The sequence below is a fragment of the Lytechinus pictus genome, chromosome 18 (assembly GCF_037042905.1).
Source record: "Lytechinus pictus isolate F3 Inbred chromosome 18, Lp3.0, whole genome shotgun sequence".
In the NCBI taxonomy this organism is placed as follows: domain Eukaryota; kingdom Metazoa; phylum Echinodermata; class Echinoidea; order Temnopleuroida; family Toxopneustidae; genus Lytechinus; species Lytechinus pictus.
This window is the reverse complement of record NC_087262.1, coordinates 18,889,977-18,914,311: the sequence shown is the minus strand read 5'-3', so window position 1 is coordinate 18,914,311 and position 24,335 is coordinate 18,889,977. Positions and strand designations below refer to the sequence as shown.

At 35.1% G+C, this 24,335-nt stretch overlaps 1 protein-coding gene across 1 annotated transcript; it reads left to right on the top strand.

Annotated features, from left to right (window-relative positions):
* The first annotated feature begins 310 nt into the window (after window positions 1-310).
* LOC135157546 (pro-epidermal growth factor-like) lies at window positions 311-24,335 on the top strand. The gene is made up of 6 exons (XM_064113482.1): window positions 311-371; window positions 18,361-18,502; window positions 19,303-19,364; window positions 19,929-20,031; window positions 20,871-21,030; window positions 21,769-24,335. Exons 1-6 carry the CDS (start codon window positions 311-313, stop codon window positions 21,943-21,945), a joined length of 705 nt encoding a protein of 234 aa, XP_063969552.1. The 3' UTR covers window positions 21,946-24,335.

Sequence of the window (24,335 nt, the reverse complement as noted above, 5' to 3'; positions counted from 1 at the left end):
TTCATTCATTCACGCAAAGGTGGTCGCTACTACACCTCACACACGTGCGGATCAGACATCCATTGCTTGGTTCGACTTTCGGTGCCTCCTTCTTCCTTATTCACTTCTTACTCCAGTATTCAACAATGCCAACTGTCCAGAAGTAATTTATTCATCGACAAGCAACTTATTCTGTAAATTTGGCGGGGAAAATTGCAACCCCGTGTCGTCTGCTTACTTTCGAGTCTTGTTGGCACTTAATATTCGACCTTCATTGACTGTACATTTCAGTAATATTGAACTTGAAGTATTCTGTTCTAAAGTTTTTGCAATGGCGAGTCAGGAGACGAATAATATTAATATTACCCCTACCTACACGTCTGAAACCCCAGGTAAGTTTTCTTATTGTGATTTATACCAACCCTTATCTGCAAGGGTCCAGCCTCAAGTATGAAGGCATGGATGTAGCGCGAATACTTCAGTCGGGTTTTATTTCCTCAAAGGTAGACATCTAATCTGCGTTCAATTAAAGCATTTTTTTACTATCATAAAGTTATTACATCATATTTTTCCTTGGAACTGTTTACATAGTAGTAGAGAGACATATATTTCTTCTTTTTTATAACTTTCTAAAAAAATATATCTCTGATACTGTATGATATCCGTGATTTGGGATGTATTTTGTGGGAAAGGATTTCATATCAAAATTGCCCTTTAATGAAACCATTCGCCATATAGTCTATATACATCTACATGATATATTATGATACGGTCAACAAAAGTTTATAAATACATTTTGACAAAACAATTTGAAAACAGAATGACTAGGAAAACATTGAAGTGCTAATTTTCTGAACATTTTCTCAAATCAGACTGATGTCCATGAAGCTATCCAGTTACCAAAACATTCGTAAGTTATAACTGTAGCACTTGACAAATATTTGAAATATTGTTAAAAAACGGAAATTAAGTATGTTGTAGAATACACACTAAAGATATGTTTAAGACCATTCTCTCTTATTTGAAAGCGATATCACTAATGTATAGATTGTACAAATCTAAAACATAAATGCGCTGCTTCGTGTGTGTTTTTTCTTTTACAAATTTTAGTTAATGGCAAAAAGAAGCTGCTGAAAACTGCTTATCTAATAAAAGAGAGCCAATGGAGTAAATTATAAAGTCAAAAAGGGGCCTAAGCTTTCGATCCTAGCAGAATCTTCGTCGGAGGCAAAATGAAAAAAAAATTTAAAAATTTTAGTTAAAGAAGATAAGTCCGATTTGTGGACACGCTGGATTAGGTTAAATCTGATTTTAACTCTCATTTTCCTGAAATGGTATCTGATGAATGTTAATAGTCATTGTTATAGATTGTGTGATAATGTGCATACTGGGTTATAGATGCATGTCATATCTTTTGTGGCTATTGGGAACTTTTTAAACCGGAAGCCACTTCTGGCTCACTACCATCTGCCTTTGGCGATATCCTCAAGAGGACCTTCTCTAGTTGCAGGGCTCCCTGCTCCAACGGCGCGTTATTCTGTTTGGCATTCGTTTTTCGTTGCCACATGCCAACCCGCCTTGAGCATGTTGAGAAGGTCTATTTGTGAATGAGCTGCTGCTAAATAACCCTCAACAGATCAATAATCAATATTCTGTCCTTTGTTGAGGCGGAGGTACAAGAGCTTGGCCGACCATTTCGAAATATCAATGGTTTCCGGTATTACCCGGCTTATGACAATCATTTCGTTATAGCTCATTGTCCCTGACGCCCGTCACGATGGATCAATGGATTAATTGATAATTGTGACTCCAGATATCTTATGACTTTAAAAGCACATTACGAATTTATTTTTAGAAGAACCATTCTAGAAACTCCTGATGTCGCCTAAGCTTTTGAAAGAATCGCATTCCTCTTGGACAAAAATTAATGGGGATCTTTTTACTGTTGAATGCATCGCGGCACTGGGAAAAGGAAATATACATACCAGGCGGATTCCATTCATTCGACGTCATACAAAGAATTGAAAGAACTTTGTACTTCACAAGTTTTAACATGCAAATAAATTTTACGAAGCATGAACGACTGTTCGATTCATTGCAAGCTATCCGTTGGTAGCGGCATGAATTGACAGTGGTTCATGGGGGATCGCAATAGATCACGACTAAACATACAGAAAAATCATAATCATAACCATGGGAGTATCTGTACTTGAAATTAAAGCTTTGATCAGTTGATAATGCTCTTCAAAGCTCGATATATTGATATATAATGAATATTGTTTCTCGTTGTAACGTAGCCATGTTTATGTTCGAGATCACCCAGATTAAGTTTATTTTAACATGACCCGGATCCTTAATCAAATGTGGTGATATTTCTCAACTTCACGGAAACATTAAGCCTGAACCGGCCAATAATATGAAATATGTCGGAACTATCGAAGACCATTTTGATTGTTTTAACGTTTTGATTGGAAGCATTTAACGCATTGAAGATTTTATCAACCATATCGTGTGGTATTTATTGCTATACATGTCAGATTATAAAATATAGAGTACAAACTTGGTCATATCCAATGACGAAATACTCGAACAAAGTCTGACATGTAGGCAAACACGTTTACACAATATCGAGTATTATAAATCAAACCGAAGATGAAATACACAGGATCAGGGGGGCATTTCATGAAAGGACTTGTCAGACGTTTTATCCGACAAGTCCCATTTTATCCGACAGTTACCATAGGAACAGTGCCTCTCAGCCAATCAAAATCATGGAAAGATGTCAGATCTGACAACTTGTCTGATGAAAATATAGATGAAACGCTCCCCTGAGCAACGAATGGACAGACTACCAGATATAGATTTATTGCCTTTTAACAGCTAAACAACCCACCCCTTTTATTGAAGTGGCATTAATTCTTTCAAATATGTTTATTTAACAAAATATGATGACATTCCCAAAGGGCCTTACGTTTTGATTGATAGGTATTATGTGTAAAATACAAAGTACCCCACCCATCCACCTCTTCCATACTTGTTCTTTGACAGTGCGTAACTATCTGAGATCGACTGAATATTGATATTTCTGACCCTTTATGCAAATAACCAAATTCAATCCGATGGTCGACCGAGAACGAGATGTCAAAGTTTCCTTGTATAATGAAATGAAACATTCTGAAATAAATAGTAAGAGATAACATAACAAAATTAAGGATTCTCCTTAGCATATAACATAAACCATCCTTCCGTATCCGAACCTTCACGAAAATCTCAGGATGAAATCATCTTTAACAAAGTAAAAATATATGGCATATTATCTTACTAAGGGGGGGGGGCATATTCAATTATGCATCGTAAAGCTCGCCTATGTCGGAATCCTCTGCCATTTTTTAAATGCTGTTTTGAAAAGAAATACTCATCATGATGAGTGTGGTTTTAATAAGACACCCGACATGTCAAAATCACAGAAAACCAAGACCGCAATAAATTAATGTTTTAGTTGTTTTCTCAAAATTAGATGATTTTGATGATCATAATGCCATGAAAAGTCTTCGTTCACTTGGAGTAGTTTAGTTACTATTTCTTAGAATAACAACTATATAGTTGACCTATTATACGTCTCGTTGGTTCCTAGAATAATGTCATGAATCACTTTAGTGATTTGAGCAAAGAAACCAAGCAAAAACACTGAATCATTTTTATGTACAATACAAGAAGAAATAACCAGGCAGCTACTCTGAGATTATTGCCGGTTAATACCACACATACGCACTACTGCGTGAAACGAAATTCTCTCATAAATCAAAGGAGCTTGTTGAAATTTTAACAACTTCAAGCTCGCCCTTACGATCCATCACAAAACTTTTTTAGCCAGACATTGTTTATTTTCCTGCCATTGCGCTAAGTCGTTTTGATTTACACTTTATGCGAACACATGTCCATGAATTTTGAACTTACAAGTTACATTGTTAAGCAACATCATTTTTCTGAGAAAAAAAAACGACATTCAGCAGAGGGAGAAATGCATCTTCTGTAGTTTTCTTTCCTTTCTCTAATTCAGAGAACAAGTGTTTATCTTTGTGAAGTGTTGCTCCCGGTGCTTTCTAAGAGAGAACTTGGAGGACTCTTAAACTCCATTTCTTTGAGGAGGATTGTAAAACATGATAGCCCTTCAAGTGCCCACGTAGGAACATTACTTCTGATTGCAGAAAACATAGATTTTCCAAAAAAATAAATATATTTTTTTAACTTACGTCAGGCATGACCGTGATGATGCCTATTGTTTCACCGATGTGAGCTTAGTGACGGTTTAGTCATTACTTGCATTTCAACTACTTTATAACAGTTTTAAACAAATATGATTGAGAAGATTCCTTAATCATGTTGATCAAGACGGATGTTGGTAGGAGTTGTCCTTTACAGAACACTTGGATTATTGAATATCTCTTCCTATTTTCTGTGAATGAAATGCCACTTGTAACGTCACGCACTGTTGTAAGTTTGCTCGATCATCACCGTGATCATCAATTCCCAATGACCATGATGACCATTGTCAACGGTCGTTTCATACACAGCAAAAATTGTGGTGTTAACCGGTGTACATAGAGGACCACACCAGTTATTTTACACCGGTGTTAAAATTAAAGTGTTAGTTTAACACCTATAGGTGTTATTACAACACCTTTGGTTGTTACATGTACACTCTTCGGTGTTATGTTCAATCTCTAGGGTGTAATTTTAACATCTCAGGGTGTGGTCCTCTATTAACACCAACTGGTGTCAGTTTTAACACCACAGTTTTTACAGTGTAAAGAGTTACAAGTATGTTAACTTTTGCGTTATAATGGTAACTATACCATTACAATACTGCCCTGCAGCCAATCACAATCAAGGTTTCTATGGAATTTGCAATAATGGCACAGTTACAATAGTGGTGAGTCTTTATGAAACAGGCCCCGGGTCTCTAAAGACATGCAGCCCTATGGTTGAGATCTGCATTGGATCAGATTCACTACATGGCGTAAACAGGATCAAGTATTCTTAAATGAAATCATAGAACAGTCTCTGATGTACTTAAATTTTTCCCCTCTTGGTACCGATTCGCAACTCAGGACCCCATTAACATCATTACCTCTTAAAATATATAGTTCAAAATGATAACTATCAGTTGCAAGTACCTTCAACTTTTAACAGGTTTATAGGCTAGTTAAGGACGGAGCCCGTTGCAGATGCGTTGCAGATGATGCAATCAAGAAAGAAATACCATCACATTTCTGATCAGTTCTTGTCTGGACGACAACGTCTCCATGTCTCATGCACGCACTTACCATGGCGAAAGTCACATCCGTGAAACCGACTCCAAATCGACCAACTCTTTATTACGTTATCTCCAATGACATACGATCGGTCGGTTTGGAGTCGGTTTCATTGGATTAACTGTATAGCATTGGATTCTCGCTGTTCTCGGTCAAAGTGCAAAGTCGTTCCAGATGACGATCCAAAGTTGAAATTGATGTAAAAGAAAAGCAACAACGGAAAAAAGTATTACCATGCATAGCTGGGAGAAGTAGATTCAGAATAGCCTTTGAAGTGCCATTATATTGAGGTTATGTTTGTTTTCTAAACAAAGAAATTCTTTTTACTTGATTTTCATTTGCAGTGACGACAAATTTACAGATCAAGGTCAAATCCAAACAAAAGCGATTGCTCAAAGTTACACTTCGTCACAAAGTTCATAGTTTTTCATACAGGTTATTAATAGTTGCGAACCTTTACCGGTTCGCGATTTCATTTTCGCCTTTATTTCTTCGTGTCTCCCTTTTGTTGTGATTCGGAAGGCTGAATCTCATTTTCCCTTAAATCTGACGAATTTTCCCCTCTCACAAAGAATTGTATATGTTTTGTATTATGTATATTTCGTATGTTTTTTGTATTGTAACAATCTGTTTTGAACAAAATATTGGCGTATACCAATGATGTTCCAATATATAAATTCAAATAATAATGATAATAATAATAATGCTTATTTACCCTGGGTAGAAACTTCTAGTGGGCCCTGCATGACTCCCTTCTCCATTACGTCGTGTGCCTGACAAGAAGGCAGAATATCTCATTTTAAAAGTCTTTGGTATGACTCGGCCGGGGATCGAACCCACGACATCCCGTCCATGAGGCGGGCACTCTGCCACTCAGCCACCAAGTCCGGTTGTAACGTGAATTAAATAAAAGTAGGCCTATAACTCCTGAGCATGATAACATTGGAAGAAAAAAACCTGACCCGGAGATAAATCTGAATCTTAAAAAGAAACTTTATGTTCGAAAATATTTAAACTGAAACATTTGTTGATAAGCGTTTATATACATTGATCTATTGATCATTAATGCTCAGACTTAACCACATAATTTTCACCATTAAAACGACTGACGTAAATTTCCTTAAAGTGATTTATTGATAGCTTAAAGCTTCTTTGTTCAACCCTAATATCAGTAGGAATAACCCGATTGATTCACATAGAATGTTGGGAATGCCTTTCTTGAAGGTAGACATGATCGAAAATGAAATCGATTAGTGTTTCCACCCCCACAAAATGGGCACAACCTTGTTCGGTGATTGACCAAAAAAAAAATCTATGCGACAGGTTTCGCCGGCTCCACGGATCCTTGTACCAAATTTCGAAAGAAATTCCTCGGCCTTTCTTCCAGCACCGCTCATGCATTCCTAAGCCCCATTGTGGCGCTTTTGTGCAGGGGCGGAAATCTCTCCCAAAAGGTAGGGGGGACACAGGGGCGGATCCAGCCTTCGTCAATAGGGGGGGGGGCGGAAATTTGTTTCAGCCATATTTTCCCCGATCGGCAGCTCGAAGATGATCTGTGTTTGTTTCTTTGAAGGGGTAGTCCTCATTAGTCACTTCTTAGCTTTATTCTTATAAATTCATATATAATATCATAATCCTTATTTATATGATGCGAGCGCGAAGTGCGAGCTAATTTTTTTGAAATTTTCTGTATTTTTTCCTAAAATTTGAACATTTTGGGCAATGTTTGTTATCCTGAAAAACTTGTGTATGCAACTTAATAATTACTACGAACGCAAAGCGCGAGCAGAAATGAACTGATGGAAAAGATACCTGCGTGCAGTTAGCATTTAACAATCAAATAATGCGAGCGCGAAGCGCGATCTGATTTTTTGTTTACATTTTCACCTAAAGAATGGAAATTCTATGCACTTTTTGTAACTCAAGCCGAATATGTATATAAGTAGACAATTGATGCGAGCGCCAAGCGCGAGCGGAAAATTACGAGATTTAGTCCTATAATATTTACTGAACGAGACTGAACGAGTATTAATCATGCGAGCGCAAAGCGCGAGCAGAAAAGTTTTATATACGTTTTGAACTGGTACCTGTTGAAAAGGTACCTGTTAAGGACTGCTTGCACTTAGCCATGACGGCGTTACATATTTCAACAATCAAAAAATGCGAGCGCGAAGCGCGAGCTGAAAATTTTTGAAAATGTCTAAAGAACGAATGGAAAATTTTAATCAATATTTGTAATCGTGAACAGGATAGCTGTATAATTCAACAATTGATGTGAGCGCGAAGCGCGAGCAAAAAAAAATCGAGATTTAGACCTAAAAATGGGCCACTCTGTTCATGTTGTGTAAACAGCCATAGGCTGATCGAGGGCCTTTTACCGTGTTTAAATAAAATAAATCAATCAAAATTAATGTTTTGTAAATCATGAAAAGGATGAGTAATAGAGGGTCTTCCTACATTAATAATGCGAGCACAAAAATTTTGACATTGTGATCTGAAACTGGATAATGATTTAAGTAAAGAACAAGTTGAGTATTTGAATAAACATGCGCGCGCGTAATTCATATTTAGACCTAGAATCTAGGCATTCTAAATACATCCTAAATCATGAAAATCATGAAACTTTGATATTCCGATCTGAAAAAAGATGCAATTACAGCTTTATATTTCAAGCACTTTGTAGGAAAAGTGTAAGGTGGATATGGATCGCACTTAAAAAAAGAGCTAAAATTGTCATTATTATTACTTTGAGTTTTGACATAGGACCGGGACATCCTTACGACATGTCATGAAAATGATAACTATCTTCCTATTCCTCTTGCTAAGCGCGAGATTAAACAAAAGGGACAATTTAATTATTAAATTAATATCATATTTATTAATGCCTAATGAGGGCGCGAAATCTGATGATATTATGGCATAAAAACTGGACATTTCATTTTTGTAATTATGAATAGGATACATCAGTTAATATATTTTTAACCATTAATGCGAGCGCAAATCGCGAGCTAAAATTTTTGTTAAACTGTCATGAAAAAGGGAATTTTAAGTAGTTTGTTGTATAATCAATATTGAAACATACATAACTCGCCAATAAAAATGCCAGCGTGCAGCGCTAGCTGATACGTCTTGACAATCAGACCTGAAAAGGGATATTTTGAAAACTTTATGGAATACACGATAATAATAGGTACCTGATAGTGATAAATCAAAATTTGCGAGCGCGCAGCGCAAGCAGTAAATGTTGATAAAATTATTCAGACCATAAAACTGACATAAGAGCACTTAAAAAAAAATAATTTGTAAATCACACAAAATAATGAAAGTTCGATTTCCGAGATGAAATATGTTTTGTATATTGACTTCCAAACTTGATATTTGAGCTCCATATTGAACAAGATATGTAAATCACCTAACAGGCAATGCGAGCGCGAAGCGCGAGCGAAAATCTTATATAGTGGCACGAAAGATTCTTTTTTATTTTCCAAGTCTTCCCCTCATCTTATTTTATGCACTCGTCGTCCTTCTCTTCTTTTTTCCTCTCTTTTCCCTCCTTTTTTCATTTTTCCTTCTTTCTTTCCCTTTTTTTTTTTTTTTTTGCTCCGCCAATAGGGGGGGGGGGTGGGGTGCTCGGCCCCCCTGGATCCGCCTATGGGGACAAGAGACGGGAAACTTTGACAAGCAAAAAAAGAGTTATCATCCCAAAAGTACGGTCATCTCGTCCCAACTCGTCCCAAAATACATGTTTTATTTCGATTTAGAATGATGTATTTCTTACCATCATAAAAGACAAAAAATAGTAGGGGGGACATTTGATATTGTGTCCCCCCTACTATTTTGAGTAGGGGGGACACGTCCCCCCTGTCCCCCCTGGGATTTCCGCCCATGCTTTTGTGCACTAGTCGGCAATAAAGTTGAGACATCTCTATCAAACAGACTGTCATCAGAAAGAAGATCATCGTATACGTCATTCAGGTCTATTATTTCGGCAGTCTGCCATGTCTGCGGCGCGCGAAGAGCTTTGCGTTTGACATGGCGGTAGAGAGAAATACAGAGTGATAACCAAGCCGGAAACCCGTCTTGGGTTTACATTGTAAAAAATGTTGGATAAAATTTTAACCAGCACGAGGTTGATTATGTGTTCAACCAATTTTGGGCAGTATTTTACCCAATGTGGGGAGCATATTGTCCAGTAAGTTTAAAGTAAAAAGCAGCAATTACTTTAGAATGGGCAAAATTTTCATCACACTGGATAAATATAACTTCCCAAAAGAAATGCCTAATGTTGGTTGGACACATAATTACCCTCATGGAGCATTTTTACCCAATATTCTTTTAGAGTGTATGGTCTTTTACCTGTGGGTTAATAACGTCTTACATTAATTCATCTAAAACCATCGAAATCTATTTTGCTGCCCTTTTACTTGGATGACTGAAGAAAATAAGAAAATAAAATTAACATTTCCGAAAATAAAAGAAGAACACCGATTTTGTTTTTAAGTGGGTTAATATATCCTGTAGGCCTAACCAAAACGAAAATTCCTTTTCATTACCAAGGATGAGCCCAATTTTACAAATGGCTCAGGAAGATAAGCTATCGGAGCTTCATGAATTCATATATTCTGCATGCAGGTGGCGTAGGAGTGGATTGAGCTTTCGATTAATGAAAGTTGGAATGCCAACTCAATTTGTTACGTAGACATGATACAAACACAGGCTATTTCATACGAGTATCCATTAAGCTTTCATCACGTGATCTTACAAAAATATTGAATACAGGATGTCACTTTGGGTATCTCTATCTCAATCATATCCAATTTCGTCATAATTAGATTTATAGTTCGAATGAGAGATGGAATGAACATATTTAATGCAACGTGTCTTTTTAAACATCATAATTGGGAATTTGTTTTAAATTTGTTTTAAAAATGACGTCAAAATTCGTTTATAGGTCACGAGTAATTTCTTTGCAAAAGTTAGCACTTCATAACTTATCAAAGTCATTTATCATGATTGTTTTTAGTTGCAACTTTTACGAACAAATATTTGATAGACTCCATGTAGGTTATAGAAAACGGTGTATAGGCCTATTTGTTAAAACTGGCGATATTAGTCATGTATTATCGATATATGTATTAATCCGCAATGAAAATTTCAAAGCTTTTTTGCTGATTAGATAGCAGAAAAATCAAATATTAAAAAACAATCTTAACATTTTGAAAATATCCATGGGGTCATCTGCGTTATCTGCTGGTTATTAACCTGCGATGCATTAACATTAATTTGAATTCAAAGAAATACGTTTATTCGCATCAATAACGCAATCATATTTGGATTTTTATCTGGTAATCGTAGGAAGTCTTGCTTTGCATTATACCACACAGTTTTGAGTAAAGTAGAATGTTGCAATGAATACTGTGGGTTTGAGGCATGTTTGATTTTTATTCATGATTATATTCATTCTATTGTAACGAGTAAGACTTTATGTGAACTGTATTCATACTATTGGGGGTGGTATGATTAACTGACTTTAAATTTGGAGGAACACCGAAGTATTTCATTTTAAAAGCTTGTAAGCGGTTTATGTAAAATCGATTTTCCAAGATTTACGTTGAATATTTATCATGAATGGGAGGAATTGTCATTTTAATTATATACAAACAGCCTACATACTTGGAAAAATAATCTTGGTTTGTTTCTATCAACCTCTTATTTCTAAATAATAACATTTCAGATATTTTTGGGGCGTTCTGAATCGATTCAACTTCTTTTTTTTTCGGTTAAAAAATTATGCATTTCTGATAATTTTTTTAAGTCTTTTAAAGTTTTTTAAAAGGAATTTTCAGTGCAAATTTGATCTGTTGCATGATTGGTCCACTGACGGGCGTCGCAAGAACTTTGAACCAACTTCGAGTGTACTTTAGGTGTACCAATCAAGCAAAGTTCTTTGGATTTATTACGTATTTATAATTGATTGTTGGTCTACAAGTCGCAATTAGTTTTATAAACTAATTTGATGTATATATAGGCCTTACTCGAAGTTGCTCTATGACTTGCAAATTTGTTATCGATATCTGCAATCGATTGAAGCAAATTGTATGCAACACTATAACTAACAGATTCTTTGATACATGTATTGAATATCAAGTTTTTATTGCATTCAGATTGAACCACTGAGAAATGAAATATCACTGAAACTTCAATATTTCCTTATAGTTTTATTTACTCGGCATAAATTATGTTTAACATATTAGGGTTATCAAATATAAAATATAGGCCTACAAGTGGTTGATAGAGTATATTTGATCAACCGGGGACTTTAGTATTCAATATTTCGCAATAGCATTCCTTCAAACAATATTAATGCATGCAGTCCAGCATATCTATTCCTTCATCTCTTGAAGTGACGTTTGAAATTTTACATGTATATTTCATCATATTGTGCAACTTGACGCTTACTTTACCGGTGATAGGCTATTTTTAAAGACAAACCCTTCGAATGCAGGCAACATAATCTTCTGATCAAATATTTAAAAAACGAAACATGTGTCACCCGTTTGGTATGTAGGCCTAATCAATAGATACCACTCACGATCAAATGGCAATGTGTTTGATTAAAGGTTTATAAACACAAACCACGTGTTGCGCTCTCAACTCACACACACTTGACGAAACAGAAGCAATGAATTAGCAGAATCCAAAAGAGGCGCCGTTTACTCGTGGCGCCTTGGGTCAAGGTTTATCCATGCTTGCTGTCCGTGTGTAGATGATTAGGAGAGGGTCACTTAATGTGAACGTTCAATTCGAAAGTATCTTTGGATCACTAAAGATTTGGTTTATTTGAGGATCACAAATAATAACTTCGAGATAAATGTATCGATGATTCGAGAATGGGTTTACACAGAAAAGAGACTAAATGCTTTGGGAATTAAATTGTTATATACTACGAATCTATACCCACACCGTAAATGATATGACGATCACATTTCTCTCTTCTTTTTTTTAATAGTAAATATCAATATTCGATAGGGATTATTTTTTTTTTTGTTGATCGCCCCACCCCCCCAAAAAAAAAAAAAAAATTAAAAGAATTATCTCGGGCAAAACATAAACATTCTCCCTAAATGTAAATATTATAGATTGTGGTCAGGTACCAATCCGAAGTTGGATCGAAAGTTTCAATTGAATAAGATTGAATTCTAAATCTATTAGATTGAAAACCTCAATCCAACTTTGGATTGGTCCCTGATTACAATCTATTTCAATCGAAGGAATTTAGAGAGTATGATATACACAAATAGCGTTACATGACGGGAATCTACGTGTAAAAAAATGACACACAAACACACACAAAATGATGTCGATAAGAAACTAAATCATTTATAAAGTAATTACTTCCAGATTATGTGAAAGCCCCCATAATTTTCTTGTCATTTTAGAAGAAGAAACCCACATACATATTTTTGTTATCTATATGCAAAGTGTTCTGTGCTATTTTTATTCATTGCCATGATTTCGAGTGTTGGTATGGATTCTTTAAAAAATAATTATACTGTGTACGTCAAAACAAAAGCGATTCTACATAAATAAATCATTAATACATGGACGTTTTACAGTTGAATTAATCTGAGCCACCCAAACACCTTTTGGATAAGCTGAATTCGATTTGTATAATTATTAAAGGCCTCATTTCTAAAGCAGTCCCAGCATAAGCATGATAAGGTATAGTAAAAGTGTTGTATATTATCCAATATTGATCGTTCGGTGTGGGGTAAAAACTATTGACCGATACGTCATTGCACATTTATAGACTGATATCCTTAGTTTGATACACTAATATATTGGATGTGCACGGTGATGGCCTCCGTTGTGTAACCGCTCATCTTCGATTTCATAGACCATCTCTTTTGGTTTCGTCATTGGATACAAATAAGATTTAACTAAAAATGATTCATCTATTACGCTCTAATCATCTTATTATTCATCATTAATTCAATTTAGTAATTGATTTATTGCCTTGACTTATTTAAGTATGTCATTATGGTTACAATTTATTAATTTATCAGTAATCAATCTATTAATTCTTTTCCAGGATAATTTCATTTATTGGTTTCCAATTCAAAGTGAGATAATCCCAAGGTTAGACCTAAAAAAAAAAATCGATTTAAATTTGAACCTGTTCTTTTAAAATCCATTACGCCTGCTGAGAGTGGATTTTCGTTAGAGATCTTTAATAAAAATCCGATTTTTAAAACAAAACATTTGAGATACTACTGAAAACAAAACATTATGAATAAAAATAATTAAAAAATCCTTCAAATGCTATTCATATTTTGTGTAAAGAATACACATCCTTTTTGAGCAGGAGTTCTTGATGTGAACGTACTCTCATTTAAGTTGTCCGTGTACGATTTTTTTATATAAAGGCAGTCATGTTTTCGCGTTACCATGGTAACCACCCTAGTCCACAAACAGTCTCTTACAGCGCATCATGTTAATTGAGAGGAAAGTATTAAATTAATTAGTTCCCTCGTTGAGTTGAATGGTTCATTGGTCGATCACAGTAATCGATAATTTGATGAAAGGAAGCCTTTGCAGCTTCTCATTGATAATAATGTAAAGGAAAAAAAATGGAAACAAAATTAGAGGCCAACGTATGAAGTACCGCAGGTCTTATGTCCCCGTCGTTTACGCGTGGACATCCCTATAAACCCGCAGTATATATATGTTTCTTGGCTGACATAACGTAGCCTATTTTAATTTCATGTTGGCTTTTACAACTGTTTTAAATTCTGAAGGTTGTCACTTATTTCGTCAGGGGCCTGGGAGCGATTTTCCAAGAGGCCATGTATTTCATTCTGAAATAACTGAAGCGTTATTCGCATCTTACATGCATAATTTACCGTGTACACATTACGTCATAAAAAATTTGTGGTTTATTTCATTGTGACAGAAATATCGGTGGTAATTATGAACAGAAAGAAGTCTACAAAGCTGAACGATTTCCCAAAATGGACTCTGATCGCTTGGTACGTACCCCGTGCCGAAAACCTGAATCAAATCAGTCACTCGGTTCAAAAGCGTTCTTCTCATTGTCAGATCACGGGGTCTCGCCGTCGAGGAAAAGAAAAGATCAGACAAAATGTCTTTCAAAATCGATTAAGCTGAACTCTAAAAAAGTTAACTCTTTCTACTGTGTTAAATGATTGAAAACTGACCGGAAATACCAGTGATGGATAACCTAGTTTGACATGCATTTTTCCCACTTCCCTCTATTATCACCTCTTGATATTTATTGTTTATTTAGTTGTTCCCTTATTGTGGTATATCGAGAGGATAGTTCCGTTTCTCATTCTGAATTTCCTCACTGTGACGTCACAAGGTCATTGTGGTCATTTAGCAATATGCTGGAACTAGTTCGGGTAAAATATTCATATGAATATTTTTTGTCAAATATTTTATAAAGAATAGTGTAGTTATTTTTTCAGAGGTAGAATTATCCATTGTCGTGGATCATAAGTATAGCGGTTCGAGTCACCTTGCGGAACAGTAGGGCTAGTAGCTGCAGCAGTAGAAAACATTTCATGTCAAATGAAAGGCTTTCGATGACAATGTTTGCTTTAAAAAGTTGTAATTAATATCAACGCTTATCTCCAAACATGACGAATTAATATTTGGCAAACATTAAATCTTAAAACATTCATATACCCCAGGTGTAAAACATATAGAAAATGCAATTAAATTGGATTTATTTTTGTGAAATATACAATATCCTGATCACATTCATAATAGTTAATCATGCCTGCATCTTTGTGAAATGATTCTCTTTGAATTGATCTCCACTGTTACATGAATGTATTATTTATGGTCTGATCTCGATTCATAAGCCCAAAGCATACATTCTTTGAATTTTCCTCTTTTTTCCCCATTATTTCCTCTTCTATAACATTCTTTCTGTGGGATAGTGGTATTTTTTTAACAAAAGCCCTTTCTTTCATTCATTGTGCGTGGAACCAAAATATTTGTTATTGTGCTTTCAGTATATTGAACTTACAAAATACTAAACATCATTTATCGAGGCCACATTTATCAACTGACATCACATACCTTTGTTCGTATAGTGTTGAAAACAAGAATGAAACGAAAAGATCCCCAGTCGTGTTTTTAAAAGATGTGTCACACAGCTAATTTTAGTAAGTATTAAAAATGAATTTACTTTGAATCATCATTTCATCATTATATTTATAGAAATAAGCGATCAAAATGGAAAATGATTCTCGATCTAATGAAGATGTAAATGTATTATTCATTGTCTTATTGCGAATGTATACTCTTTTTTATTTTTTATTTCATATAATTACCATAGAGACATCGTAATTTGTATATCCGTTCCATTCTCTTCTATCTTATGAAACCACCAATACTGATCATCGAATCGCCCCACCTCGAAAAATAACCTTATAATTTTGTTTAGAAATACCACTTCCTACGTTCAATATAGTCTCGCCGCAACCTACACACTAATAACGGTGAAGAAGTTTTTTTAATTAACCGTGTAATTTCCCCCACTCCTCAGATATTTCAGGTATGCTGACGAGTGGGCGACCCGGCTCTCTCTAGTATGTTAGGGATTTTCGCTTTCCTGTTTGTTTTTCCCGACACCCATACATATCTCACTTAGCGATCATATTTGCACATCGGAGGCATGTAGAATATTATTTTCCCATAACCAACGTTTTGCACAATGACCCATGGTTGTGAGGAATTTAAAATATTTGGTTGTGACGGTATTATAGGGAAAGGTAAAATGTCCACAAAACCTTCAGGAAATATTATGTTTATACGAAAATTCGTCCGCAAAATCAGAATAGACTGACCGCACATGAATGCCTGCCTACCAATCTGAAACACAAAACTTTTACTAAAGTGGACTTAAGTAAACATGAAATGAAGTTTATCATGATTTAATAAACATTTTTGTTGATCTGAATCTGGGTATTTTGCAAATAGTTTTAAAAGTTATTCTTTATTACTTCCTGCATGGGTTCAGCGGAAGTCAATCATAACATGGTAGGTCCATGATCATAATAAGCTGCTGAGTATCTATCTTAGCTTTATATACAATAATGTTCGCCTTTTATTTCTTGATGTTTTTTTCCAGTAGGCCTATATGTTTGAACAAAGTGTGACAATTCGTTACTGAATTTCCAATAAACAGGGTTAAATGTTAAAAGATTTGTCATTAAGAAATTGATAACTCTTCATACGCGTGGTATATGAGCATTGTGAACTATAAAAAAAAAAAAGAGATACATTGTGTGTGTTAATCCATGGAAATAATGATTCAACCAGTAATATCAAACAGTATTAGTCAGTTTTGGATTTTATACGGGAAATTATGAATATTGAAAAGTAAGACCTCATAATAGTTTGCGAGAAATTGTGAAAATTGCAGAGCAAATCTTATAGAATTGTGAGTTTTACTTCGCAATTTTCACAATTATCAGGAAAAATTAAAAACTGACTAATGCTGTTTTGTGTATATATGTCACACTTACTTTCAAAATTGTTATTTATAGTTGTAGTAATGTTGGAATAATAGGTTTACGCCTATTTTTGGCAACAATAGTATTTTTTATTTCGAAATTAACGTACCTAGTTGTACCAGACTTATTCTGACCCTGAACTGCATGGAAATGAGTCCACTAAACGTCAATCTTACACTTGTCAGTCTAGCAGACACACACAATAACTTTTTCGTGAATTAAAAAGAGGCGAGGCAACAATAAGAAAACCTGTTAAATTAAAAAGAGGCGGGGTGACATTATGTCATTTCTATTTAACAACACTTAACTTCAACGGGCAACAACTAATACAGTTATTGGTAAACATTATTTTGAAACAGTAAATGATAAAATAAATATATATATATATATATAACAGGCATTATACATACAATTTTACAGAAGAATATATCAATATTAACATAGATTGATAATATAACGAATTTTCTAATACATCAAACGTTGCTGCAATTATGTCTCGAGTCTTTAGAGAGACCCAAACGTACGGGCTGACAATCTTCATATACCCGCAGATGAATCACAACGTCTTGGTAACCATGGTTATATTTACACAGAAATAACAAGTCGTTTTGCTGTTTTCAACCAGTTGGCGGGAAATGATCAAAAATAAAACAGAAACAAGTCACAAGATTATTCATTTATCTTGCCTCGACTCTGAACTCCAGGGTCGGGATGGGAGGGATGTCGAAACGTTTGGAAAGATTTTTTATATGTTCTTATTTTGTTTAATGAACTCATTATGTTCGTTGCGAAGCAGTTTTATGGTTTAATATTTAGTCTAAACGTAAAATAGTTTTGAGGATATCCTGCTAACGAATACTCAGATTTTTTGATATACTGTTTAATAAATCTACAATTGTGTTCCAAATCCGATATTGTCCCTTTTTACTACTTTTTTACTACTTCATTTGGGTAACGCCCAGTTGTACACTCCCATGATATTTTAGTAGACTCGCCATCACATGACTTGTCACACCAAAAGTTTGTATTCAAACATGACAATATCACGGATTTATCTTTCGCAGAAGTGCAAATCCATTTGTTTGGAGATTATTTTTAGAAGCATGGAATCCTGAGAGCAGACGCTCCTATCTGAAATATATGTTTAAAAAAAAGAAAGAAAGAAAAGGAAGATTAATTTGATGATTGGAACCAATTTTGGCGCACCGGGTGTTACATTTGACCCTGCCATGCCTTTTGTAGTGGAGGCTCTAGCAGACTGGTTCACGGACTCCAGTCCCGACGTCAATTGATGCGGTATGGGTTCCTGGGGAGCCATCATTTTCCTTGGAACTTATTCTTGCGGGGTTGATAATAGACCCTCATAGAGGTCATACACATTATACAACGATACCACCTACATCAAGAAAAAGTGATTTATACAGATTTATATAGAGTTGTAATGAACAGTAGATAAAAAGGAAATCTTACATTAGTCACAATATTTTGATATCTTTATTGTTTTCTTTCTCCTTCTCCAGGTGAAATCGGAAGCACAAACACGGATTACTTTCCTAAGACTTCTGATGCACATATCGAACCCTGTGAGCCTTTCTACGATGGATATTGTTTGCATGGTGGTGTTTGTAAATGGCTAACCGGTATCGATAAACCATCGTGCGAGTAAGTATTTTATAGAGCTACGAATTTATACCCATCACTGTTTCAGAGCTCAATTTCCCTCTTCTTTCTGTCATTGTCCTTTTCTGTGGTAGATTGTCATTCTCGGAATTCACAAAACGCCCCTCTCCAATGTGGACGATTCTGGCGTAAAGGGTACCATAATGCACCCCTTCCTCTCCTGCCAACCCCTCATCACACACACACACACTTAAAGTGCAAATTGAACCCTAAAATGAAACACTATAATCATAGCACCTGTTGGGTTGCAATATGCACCCCAACTGAAAAAAGGTGCGAAACTGCACAATTTTGTGATCGTTTGCCCCTTTCTAAAATGTCAATAATATTTTGTATTTATAAAGGTTCGAATTTGCACCTCTTCCTTAAAGGGGTTTCCTCTGCGCTTTTGAGGGTGCATAATGTAGCTAACTCCACAATTATCAGGTGCACCAAAATTGTGTTTAATTAATGTGATAACATGCATTCTGACCACCTTTGTGGCTGATTTTGTACCAGCCCTCTAGGGTTCAAATTTAAACCTTTATCATGTGTATTACCAACATTGTTCATAATGTTCAGTAACTTAAGGACCATGGCGTGATATTCGTGTATGAATTAAGATAGAATTGTGGTACAAAGCCAACAAGTTAATAGTCATAAAATCGTTCATGTGATTCCGTACACTGTACCTTGTCAGATATTGTTTAAGTGTTGGGGATCGATTAACCTGTAGAATTAATGAACTCTTTATTAACTACTCTATTCTTCCGTTTCATTTTCTCTGTTTCCTGTCTTTACAGCTGTATATCTGGTTACAGAGGGGCACGGTGTCAGTACAGATCGCTTGCAACAGGAGAAGAAGGTACAATTATTTCTGATACCAATTCATTTTATTTCAGATTCTTTTGATCTCTACATTTCATGCTTTTACATGTTCTTTCTATTTCCCTGCATGAATCGGTGGTGATATTAGTTTGTACCCAGTGTCTCGCAAAGTTCTCCGCCCTTTCACACCAAACACTTTATTTAACTGGATGTCAAGCAATAGAAGATCTTAGATGTATATCGAAATTGTTAATAGAATTACTTAAATGTTGCAATTGCTTGAAAGTTTTACTATAACGTTTTAATAAAAAAAAAGAACGATAGCAATAATCGAGGTGGGTCAAAGACTTTCAAAGGAGTTAAAGACAAAAACTAAAATCTAAGTTAATACACTTCTTTATTCAACATGTAAAATGATAATTCTGTTCATCATCATAATAAAAAAAAGATGCTCCCTGTGGGTTATATGAAATCATTAATTTTGGCCGTTTTTCAAGCTTGCGTGAAATAATCATTCCTTCAATATCAACATCATCTAATCAAGCATTATTATTACCCCGTTCTCATTCTGTTTTTATTTCAATATTGTTTGATCATATAGAGCGACTTTTTGGAGATTATTGGGAAGTTTTCATCATTGGAACTATATTTGGTATAGTGATCCTCCTAACGCTGATTGGGGCAATTGTATACGTGGTTCGGAAGTAAGTGTACCCCTTTTTCTTTTTATTTGGTTTTCCATAATGCTTTCATTTGTCATGTCACGATCAACCTAACTTGTCTTCATTTCTTCGTTGTTGTTTTTTTTTTGCTCATAAAATTATTATCCGTTTTACTTTCTTTGAATAATAATCATCCAAAGATGTATTTGTAAAATATGTATACGTTTTGACTGGTGTTGCAATTAAGGTTTTCATCGACTGGGTCTAATAATCAGGGTTACTGTCGGTCAATCGGGATTAATCTTATACATTATTGATCAATTTGCAGACATAATGGGTAATCATATATATATCTTATCCGTGCTAAATAAGACATTTGATTTGATGTTTTTTTTCCTATATGATTTGATTAAATCATTAAAAAAATGTTAATATAGTTAAAGGATATGCTAGATCAACATGATCAATGCAATTTCATTTTGTTTAGACTTTACGTATAACTTTTCAGAATTGAATGGATCATTGTTGAATTGAAAAGCCAAGATCTAGAGGAGGTGTAAGACATAGCTTTAAGGTAGTTCAGGCAACAGCGGGAGCATTTCCTGAAAGGACTTCTCAGACGGTTTTTTCCGACAGAAACTAACCTAACTGACAGTTACCTTGTTTAGAGTAAGCAGTCAAGACATCTGTGCTTCTCTCAGCTAATGAACACTAAGGTTTGAATCGGCCATAATATATGGGCGATTTGTTGCTTTACCAGGCAAGCACGAAGCAAGAGAATAAACCACATTTCCTTACCATTCCTTGATCAAACACTTCATTGCTTTGGTGAACCCATCTTTTATTTACTCCATCTTCTTCTTCTTCTCTTTCTTGAACAGAAGAAAGGAGGCTAAGACAAGGAGGCGGACTATGGAGGAGTCGGCGGACGCCTTTATCCAGAGTAACTTCCAACCGGGCTCTGACATCGAGCAGCAACAACACCACCAACAACAACAACCGGATAATAATCAAAATAAAGCAGCAGACAGATACATGAGGGTAAGTAATATCATCATGATTATGTCGAAAATAACAATGGCAACATTCTTAAAGTTTCTGATTAAAGATCGTATTCGTTCTCTGTTTTGATGAAGAGTGAAAAGAGAGCTAAGTTTGGGTTGAGCCGAGTATACCTTGCCTCATATTTTTCATATGTTATTATGTAAATCCCAGTACATATCCATTCATGCATGTCATGGTTGAAAATGAAAGTGAATTGAGTCGATTTGAATTGAATAATAAAAGAGGTCCTACAGTCGCCTCAAAGGGGGAGGGGGGACTTCCGTAATATTAAGTGCGTGAAATCATGAATCGGTCAATAATTAGCCCCCCCCCTCCTCTCTGAGATATTGAGTTACACTGTAAAAACGCTGTTTAAAATTTAAGTTTAAGCCCGTCACTCTAACAACTGCTGATAAAACTTTTTAAACAACTATTCAAACTTTTTAAACAAATTGTTTAAAGGTTAAAACGATTACAAAAAGGTTTAAACAACCTGTTAGAGTGACAGGCTTAACTACGTGCTATTTTTTTTACTGTGTAGATTTCTGAATACTGATAAGCAACTATAAGCATGATAATGTTATCACTTCGTACATAAGAGGCGTAATGTCAATTGGGGGAAAGGGCGCGTGCCCCTTGTGCCCCCCCCCCCCACATTTCATCCGCGTCCACGTTAAGTAATCATTCATGATTGGCAAGAAATTAATTATCACCCTTTCTTGTTTCCACGAACAGTTACCCACCAACGAAAGGTACCCAATCGTCGAGACAGCAGTCGACAGCGAGACTCTTCGGTCGACAACGTTCGGCAACTCACATCCCAGCTCGGGGTCTTTCAGGCTACAAGACCCTCCCTTCAGGAAAGGCTCGAACCACTCAACCACATCAGTATCAAGGGAGAGTACTGTATGATATCTTGCATGATGGCATGATCGTAATTATTATTTCATTCTTGGCCGTCTCATCACTCCATCTCTCACCCCTCATGTGTTCTCTTGATGTCTAAACGAAAGCTGAATTGGTGGAAGTTTATTCGGATCAGGGGAGAGTTTCATGAAAGGGCTTGTCCGACGTTTTATCGGACAGTTACCATAGTACCAGTGCTTCTCAGCCAATCAGAATCAAGGAAAGACGTCAGATACAACTTGTCGGACGATAAAATTGATATTTAATGAAACACTCCCCGGAAATGGTTGGACCGGTAGAGCATGCCGGGAAACATTGGGGATTGTGTCCCCCATTCCAGGTCTAGAGAAAATTTCATCGTAGCTATTGGAGGAGGAAACTTGGTGATTCGAATGAATTTTTGGGTCGACAATCAATTTCTGTTTTAAAAAGCTCAACACATACAGGCGTTGCACTTATATGCACGATATTTAAAAAAAGGCATAATAGTCAACAAAATGAGTGACGATATTTAATGTCATATTGACGAAACTATGTTCTCTACTCGTTGAACAATTATATTTGTTTGACAAATATCATCTCCATATTTCTACTATGAGTATGTATAAATGGAAACATTTAATTTGTCTTGAAGTGAGAGAAAAAAGGGAAACTTTTTATCTGCCAATTCTGGCAAGTCGATGTATTTTATGGCATTTAAATGTTTGTAAAGACATTCTGTGTATAAATAATTTATTGTCTCTTATATAAAATTGTTATTGTATAGTGTGTATTTAATCCCTATAATGTTTATACAATGGCTATATTTTGTATTTTTGAAATAATATTTAGCCAAACGAAAAATATCACGATTTTTTTGTTACAAATGCCTGAGGCGATTTCAATATATCATGACAGAGTCAACATCATTATCATCTCGTCTGTGGGATCATTTTGTCGTAAGTGAGAAATATTCTAGGTATAATTGAAAACACAGTCGTATAGTTAGTATATTTAGTAGTATATACATTATAAAGGTAATATATATCTACTCTCATTCCCATATTTCAATTTCATTTTGGAGATGTATCCTAAAAATACGATATTTTTAGAACATTTTATGTTTAATTATTATTTGAAACCGTGTGAAGTTCACAATGGAATAAGGTATGCATATTTAGATGCAAGGTATCTACTCTTAATCTGATTTCGTAATATTACTACTTAAAAAGAAATATATATTTATGCTCCTTTTCTGTGATATTTGAAAAACAGTATACAGGTAGCCATATATCAAATGTTCGTGATTAAACGACAGCAAGGTTAAAAATCTTTTCAGTGTTTTATAATGGAATCAGTACTAAATTTACTTATGTAATGAAATTTTACTGTTGATACCATAATTATCATGAGGTGCATTATGGTATACACGTATGATCGTGAAACTGATTCTGACCAAAATAATTTGCATGACGAATCGCTGACGTATCTGTTAGACCATAGAGCTATTAATGGTTAGACTATTTTAGACAATTCGAGCTCATGACGAAATATTTATAGTAGTAAATAGGAAAACAAAAACACGAATTACTGTTATCATTCCAGAATATATTATTATTAAGGTGTTAATTTTTATTTTTGTATACAATTGCAAAGCGTGTTGCTAATAGTCTTTAAAATCAAACCCTAGTAGATGTCGTGTATTATGCCCACTGTACTATTCGTGTGGTGTTGATTCATTTTTCTCCATCCTTTTTCGTTTTTCATTTTTTAATTATTTTTGTTCTTCCCTTTTTTTTGGGGGGGGGGGCGAGGTATCTTATGTGATATGTAATGTGTACATCATCATAACCGTATTACTGTCTGGTAACTGTAAACTGTGATTAAAAGAATGAAAAGGTTTCAAAACAAGGAAGGTACGGATAGTATGTCATTTTATTAAATGGAAAGTCCCCCGGCATGGAATCAGTCTTTTCTCTGGTTTCAGCCACTTTCTTCTCTTGTCAGTCACCTTTGGTCACTCCATATTCTCAGCACAACCTTCTAATATCAGTTTTTTAATTCAGTTAATTTACATACATACTGGAGATTTCTTTTATAACAGCCCCCCCCCCCCCCCTTTCAGCCATATTCCACCCTTTTTTATATTTTATTTGAATCCCCTCATTCTAAAGGCTGAAGTTCACTGCAACGAAATCTAAAGGAGGATATTTATATTAAGTAATATATTGTGCTCGTAGCGTATGTATTCGTTTTCTAAATAGTATATTTTGTTCTTGCAAAGCAAAGTATGGTATGATATGATGAAATATTATGATCACTATTACTATGGAACAAATATTTTAAATAGACGTTCATTTGAGATTGTTATAAATAAACTATTTTTGTTGCTGCAATTGTTCAAATGCAATTCAAAG

Coding starts and splice junctions, on each gene's coding strand:
- LOC135157546 (XM_064113482.1), top strand. CDS start 311: ATGGCGAGTCAGGAGACGAATAATATTAATATTACCCCTACCTACACG. Junction 18,503..19,302: donor ATCGATAAACCATCGTGCGA/GTAAGTATTTTA, acceptor CTGTCTTTACAG/CTGTATATCTGGTTACAGAG. Junction 20,032..20,870: donor ATTGTATACGTGGTTCGGAA/GTAAGTGTACCC, acceptor TTTCTTGAACAG/AAGAAAGGAGGCTAAGACAA.